The sequence below is a fragment of the Salvelinus fontinalis genome, chromosome 11 (assembly GCF_029448725.1).
Source record: "Salvelinus fontinalis isolate EN_2023a chromosome 11, ASM2944872v1, whole genome shotgun sequence".
In the NCBI taxonomy this organism is placed as follows: Eukaryota; Metazoa; Chordata; class Actinopteri; order Salmoniformes; family Salmonidae; genus Salvelinus; species Salvelinus fontinalis.
Genome location: NC_074675.1, coordinates 44,059,579 through 44,077,518, shown reverse-complemented (window position 1 = coordinate 44,077,518; position 17,940 = coordinate 44,059,579). Strand labels below are relative to the sequence as shown.

Genomic DNA, 17,940 nt, shown 5'->3' with positions numbered 1-17,940 from the left:
ATGAGAACCTGCTTCAGAGTGCAAACAACCTTAGACTGGGGCGAAGATTTACATTCCAACAGGACAATGACCCCAAACATGCAGCCAAAGCAATGGAGGTGACCCAGTGCCATATTGAGATGGTTGAGGGTTGACAAGAGATTAACTGCTTCTCTTCTAGTTTTTATGATAAATATTACTGTGACAAATTCCAGATTGTTTGCATAATCAAATAACATTCAGCTCAGACACCTATACATTCCCCACAAGACATGCCACCAGGAGTCTCTTCACAGTCCCCAAGTCCAAAATGAATTCACGGCAACACACAGTTTTATGCAGAGCCATGATCGCATGGCACTCCCATCTCCAATTACTCAAGCAAACAGCGAAATTACCTTTTAAAAAATGGATTAAACAACTCATGGAACAGCAGGGACTGTGAGGGGACACATACACACACACACACACACACACTCTAACACACATACTTTTTCAGTTGTATTGTTTGTATTCCTTTTTTAGTTGTATTTAAATTGTGTTTTGTTACTTTTCAAGTTTTACGGACCCCAGGAAGAGTAGCTACTGCTTCTGCAAAACCTAATGGGGATCCTATTTAACAAATGGCAATGAGTAGCTAAGCTCCATGGGTAGGGAGTTATAGTAGTCTATGAGGTGTCCTCTGGGGTCATTCCCTGGCTCATATCTTTGCATGTTATAATACATATTAATGCTGTATCATGGTCTTTTTTGTTGAGGAGTCAGTGTGATTGTTGGTCTGGCTGGTACATCATAGTGTTCCTATTCAGCATTCTCGGAGAGAACTGGAGTACATCCGAATAGTCTCTTATGTTCCACCTGCCCAATAATAAAGTATTCCTTGGAGTCTGTCCACCCTTTCTGTCAGGGCCTGCACTGAGAGGTTGAGTGTCTGGATGGACAACAACTCTATGCTTACCTTTGTGAAGACCTACATATCGCAGATGCTCCTTCCTCATCATCACCAGTTGCACTAGCAGCACTCTTCAGTTTTTCACCACCCTCATCACTGCTTCCTCCTTGTTCGCCCCCCAGTGAGGGTAATGTCTCGTAAAGGGACAATACCCTCTTTGGTGTGCTATTCTTCGGCTGTGCAGTTCTGAAAGGTTACCAGGCTACATTAGCCATGCTGTTCCTTTTGATAAAGAAGTAGACACTTTACAGGTGGCGAATCATGTAGGCTCTACATGCTGCGCATCTCAGAAGATTACTAGGCCTGTGTTATAATTTAGGCTATTGAAATGGTTACTCAGACAAAGCATTGTGAGATCTGATCATCTGTGCAGTTTGACGACAAAGAAAGACAACCTGGTTGGAAATAAACCCTCCAGGAGCGATGGGAGCAGCTGTGCCTGGACTTTGCTGTCCATTAAAAACGGGTCTACTATTTGGGAATACGATACGCTTATGAGGTCTGCTTATTTGCATACCACTAAGAACCAATGGTGCATTATATAACTCAACACATTCAAATCAATCAGATACAGTATGTAGCCAGGTGTAGTCAACATCCAAAATCAACATTAACTTATGTATTGTATAATGGCGCCAAAGTTTTGTTAGCGTGTACGGGTGCAAAGCCACAAATATTCAACCAATGCCGATCAGTAAAACAGTGCTGTTCTGTATTTGAGAAATTCAAATAATCTTTGACCAGAGGGACATCTTATGGATTTCTCCTTTACACAAAATAAACACATTTAGTTTATTTGCTTTCACCCCAAATGTTGTAAAACAAACATCTGTGATTTAAACAAACCCAACCCTCCTTGGGAAACATTTGACAAAAGTTCTGACAGGCAACAGCTAATATACAAAATAACTGAAAACTTACTGGTAAAAGAGCTCATCTTTACAATCCTGGCATTTACACTGAAAACTAAATCATTATTTTGAACAGATTTAAAGCCTACAAACACTTGTTAACCATGTGTACTGGTCACTAACTGGTTTAAATCGAGGAATTGTGTGTTGAATTCAGGTTCAGTACATTTGGATTTCATGCATGTTTGGGTGACTTAATCAAATCAAAACCAGTATCTTGAATACAGGGGTGAGACTAACAACCATCTTACACTCAGACAATAAGAATTTGGGTTAATTTATTCATATTAATTCAGAATCCAGCATCATTTTCCTGACTGAAATGGCTGGATGTTGGTCTTGATTAAATTAAAATCACAATTCCTTCTTGACTAAATTACCATCAAAATAGGAATACACAAAACAATGAAGTACATAATAAAACATGCTATATCTTCTAACAGACAGGTGTTCGGTTAAGAGCCCCATATCCTACAATACTCACAAACCATATACAAATGTTACCACTTTAGTAACTTTTGGGATTCTGTGACGCCGTATTTGATAGTCCATAAGGTTTAGATCGTTGAAGGTGAAGGGATATGGACCATTTTTTGGGTTGTAAGAGCTCGTCCTCATCCATTGGCCGTTTCGAATGGGATGGCCTCCCTTTTATCTTGCAGCAGCTGAAATGGAGTTCAAAATGAACAAACTGGTTATGTATTATAAAACCCTAACCCAGGATCTAATTTGACAGGTGTGGTTATATAAATGAGACCGCTCTTTATATTACAACATCCCTCGCATTAGAATAGGAATACCCAGGGCCACGATCAGTAGCCAAACGTTGTCGAACGTTGCAGATAGAAATGCCAGGAATAGAGACAACGTGATTCCTTATTTTAAATGACAGAGGCATCCTTGTTCTATATAGTACATTTCTATCTGAATGTTCCATAACGTTGCGTCCTGTTGAACTCAGCCCTGGTGCGTTTGCTTCGTGGTGGCTCAACAGAACAGTAGAGTTCAGTGTTGTATTATTGTCCAGATATCAGAGTTTACCAGCAAACAGATAGAGGCTCTGATTACAGTGAAAAGGGAGGAAGGTAAGGATTTTATGCCTAATTCCCATTTGGGGAGGTGCCTGAGGTGCAAACTACACACAGGGTTTGCCCAGGGCACATTGACATTTGCCGGGCCAGGGAGCCACACAATAGGGCCCGTCCAAAATAATCTGTGTTTGTGTGAGGAAGTCCCCATCTTTCATCCTCTGCTGGTCTTTCAAGGGTGGGGATGAGAAATCACAGGAAACACCTTCCCCTGTTCTCTGCAGCCCAAGCTCATTTACTGAATGTGCACAATGACATATTAAAAGCTCCAGGCTTCCCTGGAATAATTGCAGGTCCACGCCTGATGAAACAGTTGTAATGTAGAGGGATGGTGGAAATGAGTGCGAAAACTTGGGAAAGTTAAGTAGAAGAATAATGGTGTGCATGATTCTCTTTAACTTTTTTACGTTTTATTGAAGTGTTCCTCCTTGTCTTTACTTCACTTGAAGGGGAGGAGTCGTGGGAACTGAATAGACTAATTGCTTGTTATAATATTTTCACACTACTGAGCCGAGCCAAGCTTTACTGCAATGGCCCTTTTATGTATTCACCAGAGCTGCTGGAAGTATACAGTATAACAGCGCCTCACCGTTCGACGATACTAACCTGCTAGTAAGTGACCAGTTTAAACGTACCATTGTCTTCACCGCCTGAAGACTTCACCCCGAGAAGCATGACACCGTCTTTGGCGTTGTCCGGCCTGCTCTGGAAAGAAGCACTACAAAAAGGAGACAGCACGGGATATTGGTGGTAATAGTATTTTTTGACATGATCACAGTATATTTAAACAATAACGCACGAGGGGGTGTGGTGTATTGTCAATATACCATGGCTAAGGGCAGTTCTTTGCACGATGCAACGCGGAGTGCCTGGATACAGCCCTTAGCCATGGTATATTAGCAATATACCACAAACCCCAGAGGTGCCCTGTTGCTATTATAAACTGGTAACCAACGTAATTAGAACGGTAAAAATAAATGTTCTGTCATACACGTGGTATACGGTCTGATATACCACGGCTTTCAGCCAATCAGCATTCAGGGCCTGCATCACCCAGTTTATAATGGAACTGTTCAAATGGGGTGCTGTCTAAATTGTATCTTTATGTACAGTCCAACGACTATACTTACTTTTCTGTTCCATTATCAGTTATCTCTGTTCAGGGACAAAAACAATTGAATAATGAGTGATATTTAGTTTGTAATGAGTATGTAGACATAATGCTGTGTAGAGTCACAGCTGTTTCAGTCATTGAGTAGTACCTGTGTGATCGTGGTCCTTCATGCATTTACTTTTCAGAAGGAACACGACAGCAGCCCCCACAACTGCCAGGACTGGCAAAATAATCCACAGCAGGTTCTTATCTGAAGACAAAGAGGAGGTATATCCTTCTTTAGTGTGGCAGACAAAACTGTTGTTTTTCACATCCCATGAGAAGTTGGATTAGTACCATTGTTGGGACAATGTGAAATGTAGGCAATTTATGATGATTTGTAATCAAACATGGCTTGACTTTGCACACACACACACACACACACACACACACACACACACACACACACACACACACACACACACACACACACACACACACACACACACACACACACACACACACACACACACACACACACACACACACACACACACACAACCCAGTCAAATGTGAAGTGTGTGCACCCTCTGGTGGGTGTGGTGGAAAAAGATGCTGAGGTAAATGGGCCCATAAAGATGCTACATTACCTGATTTAGGAGTTTCCGTCTCTTCACCTCCAGCCTGTTGACCTGGTAGAAAACAATAGCATAACGTAAAACTCCATATACTCTGCAGTGTGATTTATGCTGTAACTTTGAACTTTCGATGACCACGAGAAGGAGATGCTAGTTGCATAATACACTACATGACAAAGTATGTGGACACCTGCTCGTCGAACATCTCATTCCAAAATCATGGGCATTGATATGGAGTTGGTCCAATAACAGCACTTACAGTTGATCGGGGCAGCTCTAAGCAGGGCAGAAATTTGACAAACTGACTTGTTGGGAAGGTGGTATCCTATGATGGTGCCACATTGAAAGTCACTGAGCTCTTCAGTAAGGCTGTTCTACTGCCAATGTTTGTCTATGGAGATTGCATGGCGGTGTCCTCGATTTTATACTTCTGTCAGCAACGGGTGTGGCTGAAATAGCCGAATCCACTCATTTGAAAGAGTGTCCACATACTTTTGTATATATGGTGTTGGTAACTTGTCATCTGGATGTGTCCATTTAAAATGTTATGGTTATTTTGCGGTGTGTTTTTCAGTGTCACGAATGGTGCTCCATTTTCCTTGCAATGTGAATTTATACCTATACAGATAATGGTAGCAGAGGACGTACCGGCATCTTGACCCATATTCTTCTTGTCCTTGACTCTATCTTGACCTGGAAAAACATTGTCATTTTTATCATTATACCATCGTGTTTTCCTACACAGGTAGTGGACAAAATAGTGCATTGAGGGACAGTGATGGTGCTTTAGACATACCTGTATTTTCATCCTCTGAACCTGAAGACAACATTCATGGCATAACATTGTTATGGGGTCATGGTATCGTTAACCCAATGCAGTACTTGCTATCCTATCTCTATTGTGATTTGAGAGAGGGTAAACAAATCTTCTCCTACCTGCGAGCTTTTTGGTAAGGTGAGAAATGGTAGTTTGGTTTAGTGGGTCACTCTTGGTAACAGTTGTTGGGGCCTGGGTCCCTTGTGTTCCTGTGCGAACGAGGTAGAAAGCACTCGTTCAGAAAATGTCTAACATTTTAAAAGATCTGTGGCAGTATTAAGCTTCTCAGAGTAGGAGTGCTGATCTACAGTAGGATCAGGTCCTCCCTGTCTATGTAATCTTATTCATTGTGAACCTGAAAGACAAGACTGATCCTAAATCAGCACTCCGAGATGCTGTACATATGTTCAAACCCTGGCTATTATCATCTGCTTTTACATCTGTGGAGCTTATTGCACAATCACATGTGAGCACATCAGACCTATTGTATGATGTAGGACCTCTGTCATAAAAATAAAGTTTACAGAGAAGACAGATTACATTTCAATAGCCAATTTAAATGAAATGTCTATGACGTCTCACCATTATCCTTAGTATTTGGAGATGTGGAATTCACTGTGGCTAGGGGTGAGGATGAAATCTTTGTATTTTCTGTTACTGTTGATGTAGCAGGTGCTGAGGTAGAATTCTGCCAGTCTTAAAGGAAAATTCCACCACAAAACAATATTTTGGTATTTGTTTCATTAGTCCATTATTGATATAGTCCCACAAATGTTTTGCATGTCAGCAATCAAGTTTACAAGATATATCACTTTCAAAATACAGAAATACAGCCGGTATGATGCGTTTTATGATGCTGTGTTAATAGCAGAGTTTCTAAACCAGCATATTGTACCTATCTCTAAAGATTGAACACTTTTTAATGTTACAATGTCCTAATGTTCGGAGACTTATTTGAACTAGAACATCAGGACATTGTAACGTTAGACCATGTTTTGAAAAGTTTTTTATTTGACTTACTGGTTTGGTTCACACTGGTTGTAGAAACATTTGCACCAAGGTTGTTTTCAGTGGAAAGAGGAACAGCCGTGACGGGTGTCGTAGTTTCTGTGATGACAGATCAAAGATGTTCTAACTCAGTAGTGTACAATAAGATTAAAATCACTAAACTTAGCAGCAGGATAAACATCTGCGATGCGAAAATCTTTCAGACTTTAAAATGCAGCCAGCCTCTTGAGTGTTCATTTTTTGTTTGTAATAAAAAAGAAAAATCAGGAATCCCTGAGATTTTTTTGAATTACTATCACTGTCTCTTGAAATATTACCTCAGTAACTCAAATGTTTTATAATATACCTACCCAAATCTGGTTTGTCTGTTGTTGATTGTTGTGCTGGTTTTAGTGTGGCAACACCATAAGCATCCGAACAACAGACGAGAGGCAGACAAAAACAATTAAATCATTCAGTGAGTTTAGTTTTTTTAGATGTAATATATATATATTGTAGGCGGATACTTCTTGTTAAGAGAACCCTTTATCAATTTAGTTTTGTATATATTATGGTGGGACATATTTGCAAGGGAAAAAAACAAAAAAATGTCTCTGTCTACTCCATAGAGGCTTGCACTGTAGTCACTAGGGCTTTGCTTGGGTGTTTCCTGCAGATGTTTACATTCATGCAGGAAGGAGATTTGCTGCCGATTGGATCATTTCACTTCGAAACGGTCAGGACAATGATCTCTCACCCTCTGTTTGAGAAGGAGCAGTTTGGTTCCCACTGGCTATCTACAGCTCCAATCACCTTTCTAGGCGGCGCAGGTCCTGGATCTGTGCCCATGCTCCAAGCAAAACAACAAATCAGGAGACTCCCTCTTTATTTTTTCCACAAGCCCAAATAAGCACATTCATTTGTCTCGGCCTGGACGTCAAACAATGTTTTTTATTCCTATATGTTCTGTCTTATAATCAGTGTTGTCCGATGCAATATGTCTCATGAAAAGATTGCCAAGGATGGCTAATCTGAAAAATCCAGCAGTGTTGCAGTTCTTGACACAAACCGGTGCGCCTGGCACCTACTACCATACCCTGTTCAAAGGCACTTAAACATTTTGTCTTTCCCATTCACCCTCTAAATGGGACACATACACAATCCATGTCTCAATTGTCTCTAAGCTTAACAATCCTTCTTTAACTTGTCACTTCTCCTTAATCTACACTGATTGAAGTGGATTTAACAAGTGACATCAATAAGGGATCATAGCTTTCACCTGGTCAGTCTGTCATGGAAAGAGCAGGTGTTCTTAATGTTTTATACACTCAGTGTAGGTGTAAAGCACACAATGTGCTGAACAGTGTTCCTCACACACACCTAATAAAGACTATTTTGTGTGTGCATCTGGTCTTACAATTGACTTTTAGTAAAACAGGGATGTTTCAATGTCCTGCCAACAACTTTGGTGCGTCTTCCTGTCAACCTTCATGTCCATATGCCTCTCTTGGGCGACTTGTACCATGGGGAGGTCTCTGAGTTATCCTGGTAACACTTGACACACCTTAACCCGAAGTGGTATGCTACTTTATTAACATTCATAGCACCTTATTAAGGGTTGAGGCTGTACCTTCCTCCACACGTGGCTGACAAGGATAAAATACAGTTTTTTGGGGGGGAACACTACACAAGATTCCAATCGACAACAACAAAAAACAATGATGCTCTTATCTCAGGCTCGTACCAATGGAAATATGCACATAGGCATCACTGGATGTCCCTGGAAAAAATGTCTGTATACTGTTCTGGATATCTTGATTGTGATCGCCAGTCGTGTTTCGTGTGTTATTATATAAGATATTTAATGACCCTAATGTCCATATGCAAGATTTTTTTATTTACAAACCAAGTGTGATTAAGACAATAAGTAAATACAACAGCTAATAAAAACAACTATTCTACTCATCAAGACAAAATAACATAAAACACTATACAATGCAACTACTGGCAAGTCTTTTTGCCTATTTTTTCAAGCATCCATTTTGCCTGACTAAAACTCGTATCTGTCCAGCGGTGTTAAACACTTTGTTATTGTGTAACTTTTAAAACCCATTATTAATTGAATTCAACATTTCTGTCTGTGAGACAACAATCCTTTGTGCGCTCTCCTATCCAAGCCACTTAGTAGTCCTTTTGGACTGCCAAAAGCAGGTCTAAATATCCTTGTAGGCTTACCTGTTGTGAGGAGCTGGAGCGAGGTTAGAAGGAAGACAAGTAGGGCTATCCTAACGGTCTCCATGGTGGTTCTACTGAGCGTTCCCCTCCAGGCTGCTTCTTAGGGTTCTTCAGAGCCGTGTGAGCCACTGCTATCAACCAGTGGAAAAGGTGTTCATATTCTGGCCCATAGCTGCTTATTTTGGCACTTCCTTTAAAGAAGGGGAGGAAGTAGAGCAGTTTCCCTCGAGGGCGGAGGGTTGGGGGCTGGAGAGGATGGGGAGGCTGCTTCGGCCAGTGGGAGAAGTCTTTCTCGGGCCCCAGCCTGGATAGGAACTCAGCTCTTAAGGCTGTTTGTACCTCATCGCCAACTCCTGTGACTTATTTTTTCCTGCCCTCACGTTGCAGGAGCGGCGTACCGGTGTGAAGGAGTCTTAATAAGTGTCTGACTAGAATGGGCTGAATGGGCTGTGGGCTGAATGGGCTGTGAATGACCCGGAACATGTACAGTATCAGTTCAGAGGGTACAGTAGGATCAAGAAGTTAGCCAGCTAATATTCTTAAATAACTTATTTAGTAGAAATATAAGCTTGAAATTAGCATGGTCTAATTGACTCAACAACCAACAACGCATACCTAAGTTTAGCTTTCTTAATGAACCAGAAAATCAATAGTTATTTCTGGTTGTTTATCAAAGTTGCTTTGTAGTATACCCTTCAGGATGGGCTTTCAGGAAAACAGTGTTGTCTGGAACTTAACTGCATGTTCAGCTCACCCTTGAGACACCCACATTTTCAAACATACTCATTTAAGGTGACATTTGTTACACTTATTGTCACGTTCTGACCTTTATTTATTTAGTTTTGTCTTTATTTAGTATGGTCAGGGCGTGAGTTGGGGTGGGCAGTCTATGTTTGTATTTCTATGTTTTTCTATTTCTGTGTTTGGCCTGATATGGTTCTCAATCAGAGGCAGCTGTCAATCGTTGTCCCTGATTGGGAACCATATTTAGCTAGCCTGTTTTGTGTTGGGTTTTGTGGGTGGTTGTCTTCAGTCTTCGTGTGTCTGCACCAGATAGAACTGTTTCGGTTTTGTTTATGTTCACCTTTATTGTTTTGTATTTCTTAGTGTTCAGTTTATGTTTGATAATAAACGTAATGGACACTTACCACGCTGCGCATTGGTCCTCTGTTCCTTCTAACTTCTCCTCCTCAGACGAGGAGGAAGACGAAAGCCGTTACAGAACCACACACCAAAAAAGGACCAAGCAGCGTGGTTACACGCAGCGGCAGCAGGAGCAGCGCGAGAAGGAGGAATGGACATGGGAGGACGAGTTGGACGGCAAAGGACCCTGGGCAGAGCCAGGTGAATATCGCCGCCCCAAAGCAGAGCTGGAGGCAGCAAAAGCAGAGAGGCGGCATTATGAGGAGCTAGCACGGCAGAGCGGCTGGAAGCCCGAGAGGCAGCCCCAAAGATTTCTTGGGGGGGGTACACGGGGAGTGTGGCAGAGTCAGGAGTCAGACCTGAGCCAACTCTCCCTGCTTACCGTAAGGAGCCAAGGATGGAACCAGAGCCAGTCAGGGCGGTATTGGAGGTGAGCGAAGCAGAGACAGTAAAGGAGTTAATGGGGAGATTGGAGGAGAGAGTTATGAGGGAGGTGCTGGTTTGTTGCATGAGGCACGACATCCGATGTCGCCTGAGTCAGCTTTCCATACTCGTCCTGAGGTGCGTGTTAGTCGTCTGGTGAAGACTGTGCCAGCCCCACGCACCAGGCCTCCTGTGCGCCTCCCTAGCCCTGCACATCCTGTGCCAGCTCAGCGCACCAGCTCTCCTGTGGCAGCCCCACGTACTAGCTCTCCTATGGCAGCCCCACGCACCAGCCCTCCGGTGCCGGCGCCACGTACCAGGCCTCCAGTTCCAGCACCCCGCACTCGCCTTGAGGTGTGTGTCCTCAGCCCAGTACCACCAGTGCCAACACCACACACCAGGCTTCCTGTGCGTCTCCAGAGCCCTGTACGCCCTGTTCCTGCTCCCCGCACTCGCCCTGAGGTGCGTGTTCCCAGTCCGGTACCACCAGTTCCGGCACCACGCACCAGGCCTACTGTGCGCCTCCAGGGTCCAGTATGCCCTGTTCCTGCTCCCCGCACTCGCCCAGAGGTGCGTGTTCCCAGTCCGGTACCACCAGTTCCGGCACCATGCACCAGGCCTACTGTGCGCCTCCAGGGTCCAGTATGCCCTGTTCCTGCTCCCCGCACTCGCCCAGAGGTGCGTGTTCCCAGCCCGGTACCACCAGTTCCGGCACCACGCACCAGGCCTACTGTGCGCCCCAGCAGGCCAGAGCCGCCCGTCTGCCCAGCGCCGTCTGAGCCGCCCGTCTGCCCAGCGCCGTCTGAGCCGCCCGTCTGCCCAGCGCCGTCTGAGCCGCCCGTCTGCCCAGCGCCGTCGGAGCCGCCCGTCTGCCCAGCGCCGTCGGAGCCGCCCGTCTGCCCAGCGCCGTCGGAGCCGCCCGTCTGCCCAGCGCCGTCGGAGCCGCCCGTCTGCCCAGCGCCGTCGGAGCCGCCCGTCTGCCCAGCGCCGTCTGAGCCGCCCGTCTGCCCAGCGCCGTCTGAGCCGCCCGCCTGCCCAGCGCCGTCTGAGCCGCCCGCCTGCCCAGCGCCGTCTGAGCCGCCCGCCTGCCCAGCGCCGTCTGAGCCGCCCGCCTGCCCAGCGCCGTCTGAGCCGCCCGCCTGCCCAGCGCCGTCTGAGCCGCCCGCCTGCCCAGCGCCGTCTGAGCCGCCCGCCTGCCCAGCGCCGTCAGAGCCGCCCGTCTGCCCAGCGCCGTCAGAGCCGCCCGTCTGCCCAGCGCCGTCAGAGCCGCCCGTCTGCCCAGCGCCGTCAGAGCCGCCCGTCTGCCCAGCGCCGTCAGAGCCGCCCGTCTGCCCAGCGCCGTCAGAGCCGCCCGTCTGCCCAGCGCCGTCAGAGCCGCCCGTCTGCCCAGCGCCGTCAGAGCCGCCCGTCTGCCCAGCGCCGTCAGAGCCGCCCGTCTGCCCTGAGCCGTCAGAGCCGCCAGTCGGGAGCCGCCAGAGCCGCCCGCCAGTCGGGAGCCGCCAGAGCCGCCCGCCAGTCGGGAGCCGCCAGAGCCGCCCGCCAGTCGCTGCGCATTGGTCCTCTGATCCTTCTAACTTCTCCTCCTCAGATGAGGAGGAAGACGAAAGCCGTTACACTTATGTGAACCACGGTAATTGAAATCAATATAGTGGTCAGTTGCATCTCTCATTTGACCCTTTTATTATAGCTAGGACTTGGCACCAAACTCTAATGAGATGGTGAGAGGCACACCCCATCGTCTTCGTTCCAGTTTGTTTTAATGGGCAGTTAAGCAGGGAGAAGACAGGTCAATGGCAGGCAGAAGTCAGTAATCCAGGGCAGTGTCAGACAGTAACAGAACGGCAGGTCAAGGCAGGCAGAGTGGTCAAAAACGTCAAAACTAGGAAAAACAAGTGCTAGAGCGACACAGGCGTACAGGAAAACCACGCTGGTCGGCTTGACAAGACAAGACGAAGTGGCAACAGACAAACAAAAAACACAGGCATACATGCACAGGGGATAATGGGGCAAACGAGCGACACCTGGAGGGGGGGGGGGGGGGGGGGGTGGAGACAAGCACAAAACAGGTGAAACAGATCAGGGTGTGACAGAAACTGCACATTTTAGAGTGGCCTTTTATTTCCCCCAGCACAAGGTGCACCTGTGTAATGATCATGCTGTGTTATCAGCTTCAGTTATCAGATATGCCATACCTGTCAAGTGGGTGGATTATCTTGGCAAAGGGGAAAATATGATACATTTTAATCAGCCCTTCCCTCAATAATCAGGTCAGGCTTGGTCCCTCTTTTTATCTTTTAGAAACATCATTGTTCTCCTACCCTGCCTCCCTTCTGAGATGACGGTACACTTTATTTTACAGGCTTATTCCCTGCAAGTCTTCCTTAAGTCGTTGTAAATGAGAATCTGCTAAATTAAAAGAAGGGCTAAACAAATACAGTACCAGTCAAAAGTTTGGACACCTACTTATTCAAGGGTTTTTCTTTATTTGTACTATTTTCTACATTGTAGAATAATAGTGAAGAGATCTAAACTATGAAATAACACATATGGAATCATGTAGTAACCAAAAAAGTGTTAAACAAATCAAAACACATTTTATATTTGAGATTCTTCAAAGTAGCCACCCTTTGCCTTGATGACAGCTTTGCACACTTGGCATTCTCTCAACCAGCTTTATGAGGTAGTCACCTGAAATGCATTTAAATTAACAGGTGTGCCTTCTTAAATGTTAATTTGTGGAATTTCTTTCCTTTTTAATGCATTTCAGCCAATCAGTTGTGTTGTGACAAGGTAGGGGTGGTATACAGAAGATAGCCCTATTTTCTTTATTAAAAAAAAATGTAACCTCTATTTAACCAGGAAGGGCTCATTGAGATTTAAAATCTCTTTTTCAAGAGCGTCCTGGCCAAGATAGGCAGCACCAAGTCATTACAAAAATTAATTAAGTAATCTAGTAAAAACCATAGAATTTACAAGAGTATAACAAAATCAAAAACAGCAAATTAAAAACATTGACAGGTCAGGGAATTAGTCTCAAGATCATTCATTAGTGATTTAAAAATACCAATCGGGACATGTTCTTCCAGTTTAAAAGTATTTTGTAAGGCGTTCCAAGACGATGGCGCAGAGTTTATAAAAGCCCTTTTACCAAATTCAGTTCGAACATTTGGAACAGTTAGCAAGATATAGTCCAGCGAACGAAGAGAGTACCCACCACATTTCTGAACAATAAAAATGCCCAAATAAAAAGGTAGTTAACCCAAAATGGCTTTATAAATAAAAGTATACCAGTGACTGAGCCTATGAGTGACTTGAGAAGGCCAGCCAACCCTGGTATACAAAGGTTTTGCAGTTTGAAATAAATCTCAAAGTGCCATGGTAAAGCGTGTCAATTGATCTCAAACACTGAACGGAAGCATTCATATATAAAATATCCCCATAGTCTAGTAAAGGCATAAATGTAGCTGATACTAGCCTCCTTCTGGCTTCAAAAGAAAAACAAGCCTTATTCCTAAAATAAAATCCCAATTTCAGCTTCAATTTTTTTGTAAGTTGTTGAATATGCAATTTAAAAGAGAGGCCGTAATGAATTAAAATTCCAAGATATTTATATGAGGTTACAACCTCAATCTCCTTGCCCTGACAGGTAGTAATAGGTGAAAGGTTTTTGGTAAAAGACCAAGTCCATATTATGGTGTGAACAGCTCAAATAAGCAAAGAGAAAGGACAGACCATCAATACATTAAGACATGAAGGTCAGTCAATGCGGAAAATTTCAAGAACTTTGAAAGTTTCTTTATTGCAGTCGCAAAAACGGTCAAACGCTATGATGAAAGTGGCTCTCATGTGGACTGCCACAGGAAAGGAAGACCCAGAGTTACCTCTGCTGCAGAGGATAAGTTTATTAGAGTTACCAGCCTCACAAATTGCAGCCTAAGTAAATGCTTCACAGAGTTCAAGTAAGAGACACATCTCAACATCAACTGTTCAGAGGGGACTGCGTGAATCAGGCCTTCATGGTCGAATTGCTGCAAAGAAACCCCCACTAAAGGACACCAACAAGAAGAAGAGACTTGCTTGGGCCAAGAAACGTACATTAGACCGGTGGAAATCTGTCCTTTTGGTCTGATGAGTCCAAATTTGAGACTTTTGGTTCCAACCCCCGTGACTTTGTGAGACGCAGAGTAGGTGAACGGATGATCTCCGCATGTGTAGTTCCCACCGTGAAGCACGGAGGAGGAGGTGTGATGGTGCTTTAATGGTTACATTGTCAGTGATTTATTTAGAATTCAAGGCACACTTAACCAGTATGGCTACCACAGCATTCTGCAGCGACAGAACAATGACCCATAACACCTCCAGGCTGTGTAAGGGCTATTTGACCAAGAAGGAGAGTGATGGAGTGCTACATCAGATGACCTGGCCTCCACAATCACCCAACCTCAACCCAATTGAGATGGTTTGGGATGAGTCGGACCACAGAGTGAAGGAAAAGCGCTCAGCATATGTGGGAACTCCTTCAAGACTGTTGGAAAAACATTCCAGGTGAAGCTGGTTGAGAGAATGCAAAGAGTGTGCAAAGCTGTCATCATGGCAAAGGGTGGCTACTTTGAAAAATCTCAAATCTATTTAGATTTGTTTTACTATTTTTTGGTTACTACGTGATTCCATATATGTTATTTCATAGTTTAGATGTCTTCACTATTATTCTACAAAGTAGAAAATAGTACAAATAAACAAAACCCTTGAATGACTAGGTGTGTCCAAACTTTTGACTGGTACTGTAAATCATTCCCATAACTCCAAAATACACTTAAAACAATTATTAGATGTATTATGTAATCATATTATGATGTAAAATATAATTGCAATGAAAATGTAGTCAATTCCAATGAAATGTAGTCAATATTGTTTGATAAATCAATTTAAGGTACTAAGTGTCAAGGTTTTGTGTCAAGTGTTACATGTAAAAAAAAAAATACAAAAAATTGCTGTGTCAAAATGACTGTCTAGAAAATGTATTGCACTATAGAGATCACCTAATACTCTATTGCAACAATGCCTAATAGGCTACATCTCAGCGTCATGACCTGTAGCAACTTAAAGCCATCAATATGATAATTTTTACTTATTATTTGACAAATACAAAGTAGGAGCAGAGACGGCACATCTCTTTGTGAAGAGATCTCATTCTTAGATGGGCAGTGAACAACTGCATGTTTCATATATTCAAATACACAAATTATTATTATTTTTCGATGGGATTGGTGAAGTCAGCTCATTGTTGAAGAAAATTCAAGAAGCAGAGTGCGAATCAGATCGAATATTATTGATGCCGTTTTCCATTCTTCTTTGTTTTCAAACGAGTGTCACGCAAACAGATGACCTTAAACTGTTTGCTTGGGAATGTAAATGTTATAGTATTGAGGGTGACATTCACTTCACTCTTATGAAGAATGCATGTAGTGTATGTAGCCTAGTGGTTAGCGCGTTGGGCCAGTAACTGAAAGGTCGCTGGTTTGAATACCCAAGGTGAAAAATCTGTCAATGTGCCCTAGAGCAAGGTACATAACCCTAATTTAATCCAGGGGTGCTGTACTACTATCGCTGACCCTGTAAAATAACACATTTCACTGCACCTATCCGGTGTATGTGACTATAAAACATTTATTTACAATGCTATCCCTAAACAGGATGTTAGAACCCGCTTCCTTCCAGTGTGCATTGTGACTCACGTACTGAACACATCTGACAAGGGCCATTAGGAGGGACTTAAAATCTGGCTACAGCTTTACCTCAGACTTGTAAGTGACACTGTCAGAGCCCCACCAAAGCTTAATGTTGGTGGCCTACTTCTTGATGATATGCACATCTTACAGAGTGTGGCTTTAAAAAGCTAACATTGCTCAACATACAGTATGATTTATTGAATTAACCGAGCTTCAATCTTTTGACGAATTACTATCAATGACCATTATCATTGTTGTTACTATTATTATTATGCTCCAATGAATAACAATCTGTTTCCTGGCATTTTCTATCTAGCAATTTCTTGGATTTCTATTCCCAGAATGGCTCTTATCACAATAAGGGGAATTCAGAGAAAAGTAAAGGGACTGACCCTATTGTAATTTTACTTTGCTCTGTGGGAATACAGCCATTGATCAAAGGTCAGAATTAGGGTGGGAATGTGTGTGTTAAGGAAATATCTAAAGCATCCCAGGCATTACACCTCTTCCCAAAGGAACAGGCTTTCTCTGAGAAAAGTGATCCTACCGCCACAAAAAAACTGTCACATTTCCCCACATCATTCAGTGTGGACTGGATGCATAACACTGGGTGAAGGTTGTGTATAAAGTGACTTTGTATAATACCTTCTAATAGATTCATTAAGGGCATTATATTTGCAATGAACCACACTTATGTAACCCCTTTAATAGCAAAATAATATTTAAAAAACATATTCCACAATTTCCAGCAAGGTGTTGAGGTGTAAACATCCACATCCACACACACAAAGGTGTTTTGATACTCCACCTAATGTCTTCCTACTTTAATCAAAGACGTTCATAATGTGCTCCAAAGTAAACACTTTTTCTACTTGGTGCTGCCAAGTCCTAATTTCCCGTGCACTTATTTATTACCGGTCAAGGCCACATTCCCTTGTTGAAATAATCTGTTCATTACTCACCTTAAAGTTGGCCTTATAAGACATTGCTGTAGCCCTTTACACTTGTACCCGTGTACAGGTTGAAAATGGCAGATTTGGGCACTGATAAGCGCCTAAATTGGAGCACTGTGGCTGTGCATGATGTCAGAGCTCTGGCTATGCGCTTCACAGCGCTGTATGGGTTTTGACTGTCAGCCGTTCTGAACTTGAGTGAAGAAAATGCTGTAAATTAAGAGGACTCTGTATTTTGAAAGATGAGACATTGATGATTATAATAAACACCGCTTTGATGTCATATAAGCAGGCCAAATATGCATTTTTTATTTACATTTTATTTAAATGTACCTTTATTTAACTTTATGTGCATTTCACATTTCCAAATCATAAAACTCATGTCATATACAGTGTCAACGTTTATGATCACTATGTTTGATGTACAGTTACAAGATGACATGGCGTCATACCATTGGTTGTTCTGAACAGAATTAACCTATGTCTATTGGGAAGAACATTTGCGTAGGACACGCACCTGAATGCACTCATGACTCCTTTCTATGGTCACCAAAATGATCTGTTTCCCTGAATTGCATTGTGAAAGCCTAACACTGTACAATTTTATAACTTAGCTTGGCAATAGAATAAGGTCTCAAATGATGCCGACCTGACCAGTGGCGTGTATTCATGGGTTCCAAGGGAAGCCAGGCTTCTCCCAAAAGTTTACCAAGGAAAAAATACATACAAAATAATGGATCTTTCATCGCTCTGTGTTACATCAATTTCCTTGAATTCGCAAGAGAAAGCATTTGAGCGAGCGAAACCGCACCCATCTGTCTCTGTATGTGTAGGCCATCTATCTGATGCTGTCTGGTCAAAAAGAGTATGACATTGTTGCCGCCTGTAGCATTGAACGCAAGGGAAGCCAGAGAGCATTTGGCCTTCTGTCACGCCCTGACCATAGAGAGCCCTTGTTTCTCTATGGTGTAGTGGGTCAGGGCGTGACTAGG

General features: G+C 43.4%; 1 protein-coding gene across 3 annotated transcripts; it reads right to left on the bottom strand.

Annotated features, from left to right (window-relative positions):
• Nucleotides 1-1,622: 1,622 nt before the first annotated feature.
• LOC129865766 (mucin-5AC-like) lies at nucleotides 1,623-8,879 on the bottom strand. 3 transcript variants are annotated; one of them, XM_055938776.1, is made up of 12 exons: nucleotides 8,701-8,877; nucleotides 6,837-6,869; nucleotides 6,499-6,585; nucleotides 6,061-6,174; nucleotides 5,598-5,687; nucleotides 5,458-5,478; nucleotides 5,310-5,354; nucleotides 4,674-4,715; nucleotides 4,193-4,294; nucleotides 4,061-4,085; nucleotides 3,566-3,648; nucleotides 1,623-2,507 (listed from the first exon to the last, which is right to left on the bottom strand). In XM_055938776.1, exons 1-12 carry the CDS (start codon nucleotides 8,762-8,764, stop codon nucleotides 2,494-2,496), a joined length of 720 nt encoding a protein of 239 aa, XP_055794751.1. In that variant the 5' UTR covers nucleotides 8,765-8,877; the 3' UTR covers nucleotides 1,623-2,493. The 3 variants fall into 3 exon arrangements, with proteins under 3 accessions (XP_055794751.1, XP_055794752.1, XP_055794753.1); XM_055938777.1 differs by lacking the exon at nucleotides 5,458-5,478 and having other exon boundaries at nucleotides 8,701-8,879; XM_055938778.1 differs by lacking the exon at nucleotides 6,837-6,869 and having other exon boundaries at nucleotides 8,701-8,878.
• Between the last annotated feature and the right edge of the window lie 9,061 nt (nucleotides 8,880-17,940).

Excerpts from the sequence above, each read along its gene's own strand:
- LOC129865766 (XM_055938776.1), bottom strand. The coding sequence starts at position 8,764 with ATGGAGACCGTTAGGATAGCCCTACTTGTCTTCCTTCTAACCTCGCTC. Across the intron at positions 5,355-5,457 it reads TTCAGAGGATGAAAATACAG|GTCAAGATAGAGTCAAGGAC; the intron begins GTATGTCTAAAG and ends ATGTTTTTCCAG. Across the intron at positions 3,649-4,060 it reads ACTGATAATGGAACAGAAAA|TGCTTCTTTCCAGAGCAGGC; the intron begins GTAAGTATAGTC and ends TCCTTTTTGTAG.